The sequence below is a fragment of the Habropoda laboriosa genome, unplaced genomic scaffold, assembly GCF_001263275.1.
Source record: "Habropoda laboriosa isolate 0110345459 unplaced genomic scaffold, ASM126327v1 scaffold33, whole genome shotgun sequence".
NCBI lineage: Eukaryota > Metazoa > Arthropoda > Insecta > Hymenoptera > Apidae > Habropoda > Habropoda laboriosa.
In genome coordinates, this window is record NW_017100187.1 from 320,614 (window position 1) to 328,105 (window position 7,492).

A 7,492-nucleotide genomic window follows, 5' to 3' on the forward strand; every position below is an offset into this window, starting at 1 on the left:
GTTGTGTGGTAACAGATATGTCAGATATATTAAATGAGTTCTCGAAAATGTCTGTTCCAATTATTAACCTTTTATGGATAGATTTGATTTGGAGAAATTTAGAGGCTAACCTTTTCAGTGACGTGTGCAATTTATTTTCTTTTTATTGCAATATTTATGATGGAACAAATGTAACGAGTATCTTCTTTTTTAATTTGAATATCTATGGCAGAATGAATGTGACATAAAAGTGACTTAATTTTTTAAAAAAATTCCAATATCTTGTGATGGAAAAAATATGAAAATTTAGTGAATAACTTTTTTTAAAATTTCAATATTTATGGCAGAATAAATATGACATGAATGTAACTTAATTTTCTTTCAAATTCCAATATTTGTGATGGAAAAAATATGAAAACGCAGTGAAACACTTGTTCAAGAGAAACAGTATAATTTCTACGGATTTAAAACGAGTAGAATACAATTGCACAAAGAAATTGAATCAGTTGTTTCTAATTTTCGAGAAATGTCGATGTCGGTGATTCCCAAGTTAACGCGTACGGCAATTAGAAAGTTGGACAGATTAAGGAAGGATTCATGATTTCTCACGGGTAGTCGTGGTTGCTTCCGTTGGCTGCTCACGTTCACAATAAAATAGGCCCTGGCCACGCGTGATCCGACAGCTTTCTCTCCCAGCACACGCGATCATGCTTAAAATTTATTTGATTTCACGAGGGAATTGAACCGCCTTATCGTCGCCTTTCTCTCCCTTCCACGTCGCTCGATCGATCCACCCTCGTTTCCTATTGTTTATCACGACGACCTCTTCCAGCGGGGGAAACAGATAAAGCTTACAAATTGTCCATATTTTTTTCTTCGAAATTACGACCAGTTGGATGCTGGGAGATTGTGGAAGGGTGATAAGTGAGGATGGAGAGGTTGGCTTTTTAGAAGTGTTTCTACGGTGATCTGGTTTTTGGATACGTTGTGAAAAGAATAGGAGCAAGTTTTTGCACGGTGTGAAAAAGTAAATAAGCTTTATTTATTTTAAATAAATATTATTTTAAAAAGTAAAGAAACTTTATTTATTTATCTTCGAAATCAATGAAGGATTTAAATTTGAAGAAAGAATGTATCTTGTTTTAAAAAGCAAAGAAGCTTTATTTATTGATTTTTAAAGGAAATAGAGAACTTAAATTTAAGGAAAGCAAATTTATATTATTTTAAAAAGTATACAAACTTTATTCATTTTTTTCATTTGAGAGAATTGTCATCTTTAACGTGTAACATTTACATTTATCTATTTCACGGGAAGTAAAATAAAGTAATTAGGTAAAACGTTACAGTTTTCAATTGCACCTTGAAGAAATTCCATTTTTGATTAAATAATCCAGCTGACAGGTTAAAAGGAATTGTTCGAGTATTTATGCTCTGTCGTCCATTCATAATTTCGTTAATTCTGTTGGAGACAACAGGATAGAAGTCCCGTCGAACGTTGAATCAGAGAATTGTATAATCCTTTCGTTTAATTACAAAGGCGTCGAGTGAAGAAAGGACAAAGGAAAGGGAAAGATAGTAGAAGATACAATTACGATCGTAAGAAGAAACTTTCCTGAAGATTTTTCGCTCTATTACCCAATTTTATCGTCTCTACTTAATATTGTATCATTGTACGCGTTATAATTGACGGAATGGAATTATTCCGCGGAGAATTATCGCCTTTCGCTTCGTGGTAACGTTTAATCTGTCTTGAATGGTGCTTTCACGTTTTATTACTCGATTCCGTGGTGTTTCTCGCGCGGTAAGTACACGTGTTGGCAGAAGAGTCTGAGTTAATTTGAATTTGTCGTGGCTCGACAGAAGAGGCATCGATCTAATTGAAAATTCTGTTCTTGTTCCAGGTATTACGCGATAGTTCACCCGATGAGGGCGCAGTACACGTGCACGATCAGTCAAGCGCGGAAAATAGTGATCATCACTTGGGTCGCGTCCTTTCTCCTTGGCATCCCGATGATTTTCACTCAGGTAGACTTGTTTTAGTTATGATTTTTTTTTGGTTTTTGGTGGACGTGGGTGTTGCGGGTGAAGGAATTTTTGAGTATTTTGCAAATTTTTGGAAGTGAGAAACTTTGCGAAATTTAGGAATTGCGAATAAGGAAACTGCGAAATTTGGGAATTCGGAATAAGGGAAGTTTGCAAAATTTGGGAATTGCGAATAAGGAAACTTTGCAAATTTTGGAAATTGGGAATAAGGAAACTTTGCAAATTTTGGAAATAGGGAATAAGGAAACTTTGCGAAATTTGGAAATTTGGAATAAGGGAAGTTTGCGAAATTTGGGAATTCGGAATAAGGGAAGTTTGCGAAATTTGGGAATTCGGAATAAGGAAACTTTGCAAATTTTGAGAATTCGGAATAAGTAAACTTTGCGAAATTGGGGAATTCGGAATAAGGGAAGTTTGCAAAATTTGGGAATTCGGAATAAGGAAACTTTGCAAATTTTGAGAATTCGGAATAAGGAAACTTTGCGAAATTGGGGAATTCGGAATAAGGAAACTTTGCAAATTTTGAGAATTCGGAATAAGTAAACTTTGCGAAATTGGGGAATTCGGAATAAGGGAAGTTTGCAAAATTTGGGAATTCGGAATAAGGAAACTTTGCAAATTTGGGGAATTCGGAATAAGGAAACTTTGCGAAATTTGGGAATTCGGAATAAGGGAAGTTTGCAAAATTTGGGAATTGCGAATAAGGAAACTTTGCAAATTTTGGGAATTCGGAGTAAGGAAACTTTGCAAAATTTGGAAATTGGGAATAAGGAAACTTTGCGAAATTTGGGAATTCCGAATAAGGGAAGTTTGCAAAATTTGGAAATTGGGAATAAGGAAACCTTGCAAATCTTGGGAATTTGGAATAAGGAAACTTTGCGAAATTTGGGAATTCGGAATAAGGGAAGTTTGCAAAATTTGGAAATTGGGAATAATACAACGTCACCAAATTTAGAAATTCGGAATAAGGAAACTTTGCAAAATTTGAAAACCGCGAATAAAAAAACCTCGCCAAATTTGAGAATAAGCAAAGAAAAAATTTCGCGAAACTTCAGAGTTGTATATGCTAAAATTTTACCACCCACAAGAACGCGAAATACTCACAATCAATTATCAGATTTCCCTCTGCCACGAAATACTCTTTAAATTAAACTCATCCTGAACAAAGTAATCAGCTTGATTGATCTTTAATCTCCTTACGGACTCTACCAGCGGTCACAGCCAGTTATCAATCCTCCGTACCAAACGCAGTAATACTCCATTTCCATCCAGAAGCCACATACCCAGTCTCCACTTCCCATTTCTCATACTCCATTTACACAACTCACTATTCCATGCAACCGCCTACTATATCTAAACCTGAATATTCCAGCTAAAAAAATCCTTTATCACAGCGTTGAAAAGCTACCCTCTGCACACAAAGAAAAAAAAAAAAGAAAAATGAAGAGAAATCGAGCGCGTATAATATCCCGCAAAGAAAAAAAATTCTCCCCTTTTCTTCCTCATTTTCTCCATCTCTACGTTCACGTTATTTCAAAGCGGGCAAACAATCGATTACCAACCTCTCATAATTACTCGTCCCGCTTTTGTACCAACACTTTTAATTGCGTCCAGATTCTTCTACGGTCACAACGTCAACCTCCTCTCTCCTTTATCATTTCTTTCCCCTCCCCCTTTTTACTTTCCAGACGAATCACATTCATCCGCGAATGCACGTTGATACATAACTGAAAACTCGCGAATCGTAAGTTGTTACCTTTTAGCGGCGTGGAAATCTTTCTCCTTTCCACGCGGGACAATGGAACGGAGGAATTAAAATGGGAACAGTAAGGTAAATCGTGCAAGCGTGACGATAAAACGGCCTCGTACGACCGTGGAAAGTATAATAGTATCGCGTTGCCTGGTGAATGTGTTTGAAATAGTTTAATAAACGTTCTGTATATCGGGTCGTAAAGGCAAGAGGAAATGTCGCGTTACGCCTCGGCTCGACGATTGTCGGGCTAGGAATATCGAACGACGAATTTCTTCGATAGGAAGCAGCTTTTTGTGCCAGACGAGCTCTGCAATTTGACGAGGGGTTTGCATACGATTGATGGTTAGCTTGGGCAATATCGGTAATGTGGCAATTTTGCGTTTTTGTTTGGCGTATTTATGTTTGTTTGGGAACATTGGTTAGAAAACTGGGAAATTTAATCTTTTTTTCGACATTGCAAAATTGGGGAATTTAATCTTTTTTTCGAAATTGCAAAATTTGGAATTTTTGTGTTCAAAAATCTTGGAAAGTTTGATCATTTCTGGTTGTTTTTCAGAGTGCTTAGAATTTTTGGAAATTCCAGCATAATTATTTTCCGCGATTATGAAGGAATGACAGAATTTTCCTTGGAAATTCCAGGATATTCATAATCCCCAATCACATAGAAATATTAAAACCTTCCGCACGAGTATTTGTCCAAAAAATTCACCTATCCCATCCACAAACTTCCAAAAATCTCTGCGCAGCACAAAAATGTCATAAAAACACAAAAAAAGAGAATCTGATAGAAGTTTGTAAAAATTTCGCAAACGAGTCCAGAGTCGCGAATTTAAAGAATATGCAACTTCAATTTAAACAGAATTCTCAACAACTCCCCAGAAAAATCCTAAAAAATTCAAAGTACAAAACAGCATCCACCTATTCACGAAAGTCATTACAGTAATGTCTCCACAAGTGTCAGTCCGCAAGGAACCTGAACCTGACATTTGTAGAGTCAGGGACTACGTTTTCGAGCCTTGCGCCCGCCTTTGCAGTTTGCCGAACGTAGACAAGGACAGCGAATAAAAGATAAGGATGAAACGTGAGTCGAGGCAACCAAGCGATTTATATACCAACTTTTTTAATTTTACGTTTTTTAAACCCAAAATTTTTCTTAACATATTGATGAGGTTTTTCTGATGAAAATGACATCAAACACGACATAATTTGAACAACATTTACTTATTAACACGTTCACTGTCACGCCAGACTATTATGAATTGTCGAGCCGTGAAATCTCGTAAAAGAAACCGAGTGGTGGTAGTGTTACACGCTTGACTGACAGCGAGCGAGATAACATAGGCGCAGCAATGACGCAGACCTAGGCGTAGGACCATCTGTACTGACACTTGTAGAATCCAAACTGGCTGACACTTGTAGAGACATTACTGTATTTCAATTCCATAATTTCCCGCGATTACCATCCTCCCCAAAAAGGACAAAACTAGAAAAAAATTCTTTCAGGCTCACAAAGAGGTCGGAATGAGGGTGATCGCCTACTGGTGCGTGCGCGATTCGGAGATCGGTCTTTTATGGCGTGCACACGAGGTTTATATGCTGGTCCTGGTCCTGGTGTTACCCTTAACAGTGATGGCGTTCTGTTACACGGCCATTTGCTGGGAGATTTGGCGAGTCATGAAACGTCGATACCATATGACATCGCATCGCGTGTAAGTTGCCAATTTTTTCTCCTTTTTTTCCTTCTTTATTACGAAAGGATACACCTCAGCCGTCCAGAGATGATCCAGAGCAGGCAGAGATTCAAACCTCGGCTTATCACTCGGGGAGAGATGTGATAGACGAGAGGGAGAAATGCTATTTCATTGACGAAGATTTTCAGTGAAAAAAAAAAATCCTCTCCTTTTTATAAAACGAAACGTGTGTTCGCTGACAGCGCGATTCGTCATCTGCGATCTGACTTAATCCCGGATTTACCGTACTTCGCGTTCAGACCCATCGAAGATTGAAATTCAGATCGGTCGCGTATCCTTTAATGGCGAATTCGAATATTTTCCACGCTTTAGCGGTATCAATGCGGATTTCGCGGTGCAAAGTTTTCGAATTAACGTGGTTTTAAGGGGTGAAACAAATTTCGCACGGGAAATTTGAAGCGTGAACGAAATTTATCGCGGAAAATTTAAAGCGTGTAATAAAAATCTTTATTTTTGTTAAAGCTTTTTCAGACGTTTGTTAAAACAGTAAATCCAAGAATTTTTCATAAATATTAAATATAAACTTTCTTTGGCATAAATTGAGCGAGCTAAAATTTCATATTTAACCCTTTCGAGTAATTTTCTTAAAGAACTTTTTATTTATTCGCTGAAAATCGAGTATTCAAGGGTTTAATATTTAGTATCGAATAGCTTATTTTTAACGTCACTTAAAGTAGCGAATCCCAGAACATTCCGTAAGAATTGAACATGAATTTCCTTCGGTACAAATTGAGCGAGTTAAAATTTCATATTTAACCCTTTCGAATAATTTTTTTAAAGAACTTTTTATCCACTCGTTAAAAATTGAGACCAATTTTTGTTCGAGTATTAAATCGCGTCGACGAATTTAACCAACTACAGCAAGAAGCATAATCATTGGACCGTAAAACTCCAGGTAGGTCATAATCAAAATTATCTCATATTATTCCATGTTAATTTAAATCACCCTAAATTATCCTGCATATTTAAATTATAATTTTACATTAGATTTTCTACATACACTTCTTTCCAACACTCCTCTCCACATTTCACTGTCATTTCAAATTTAACCAGCGTTATTTACCCAAAAGACGAAAAAGTCAATTTTACGACTCACCCATAATTCAGGTCCTCGATATTTTTCGAGCGATTACTGTCGCAGCTTGCACAGTTGCAAAGGACACGGAATCGATTTCGAGAAATAAATACTCCTGTAATTACCAATTCCATAAAACGCGCTGCAAATATTTATCGGTAAACAATCGCGACGTTATTAAAACCATGAATTCTTTCGCAATTCTTTAACGTCTATAAAAATCCGTAAAATTCTGTGCAAAATTTATCTGCAAGATTGAAGCTAGAAAAATAATCTCTTAATTTATTCTTACTTAAAATCGTGTCTTATTTATTTTCGCGTGATTCTGGGATGATAGAAGTCTCTAGAGAGAGAGTCGGTTGCTGGATAAACGAGCCTGAGAACTTGTGTACAGTGTGCATAGGTTACAGTAGTCAGAATTTCCTTTCGCAGCGAAACTGCTTTTTCGTGGAAAAGTGGGGAAATCTTCCTCCGGGAAAATCCAGGCAAACCTATCGATGCTTGAAATATATCCGACTTGTAGGATCAACGTTGCAGATGATAGAGCAGCTTTGACTTCCTCGTTCACCTTTGAGGAAGCAAAGTGCCTTTTTCTGACTGTGATACACACTTTTTACAGAAATTCTTCTCCTCTGAAAAAATGATCTTATTTCAACTTTCAAGCGAGAGCAGTTTAACTTACTTTTTGCTACTCGACAATTTATCGTTTTGTAAGGGTTGTTTGTTGAGAAAGATGCTTCTATTTTAGATTTTTGTGTAAATAAGATAGTCGATAAAGATACTCTTTTACAGAAATTATTGCAGAAAGATAAGGGAGTATACGCTCTTCTTGCTGAATTAATAGAGTCATGTTTTTTTATACGGTTCATGATTTAGTACAGTGCTGGTGTT

The 7,492-nt window shown here is 36.7% G+C and overlaps 1 protein-coding gene across 1 annotated transcript in view; it reads left to right on the forward strand.

The window, feature by feature from the left end:
• Positions 1–7,492, forward strand: part of LOC108579452 (pyroglutamylated RFamide peptide receptor-like) — a 79,047-nt gene that overhangs the window by 51,508 nt on the left and 20,047 nt on the right. The window contains exons 4-5 of the mRNA XM_017942996.1: positions 1,881–2,004; positions 5,279–5,484. Coding sequence (XP_017798485.1) covers positions 1,881–2,004; positions 5,279–5,484 — 330 coding nt within the window. The remainder of the gene's footprint in view (positions 1–1,880; positions 2,005–5,278; positions 5,485–7,492) is intronic.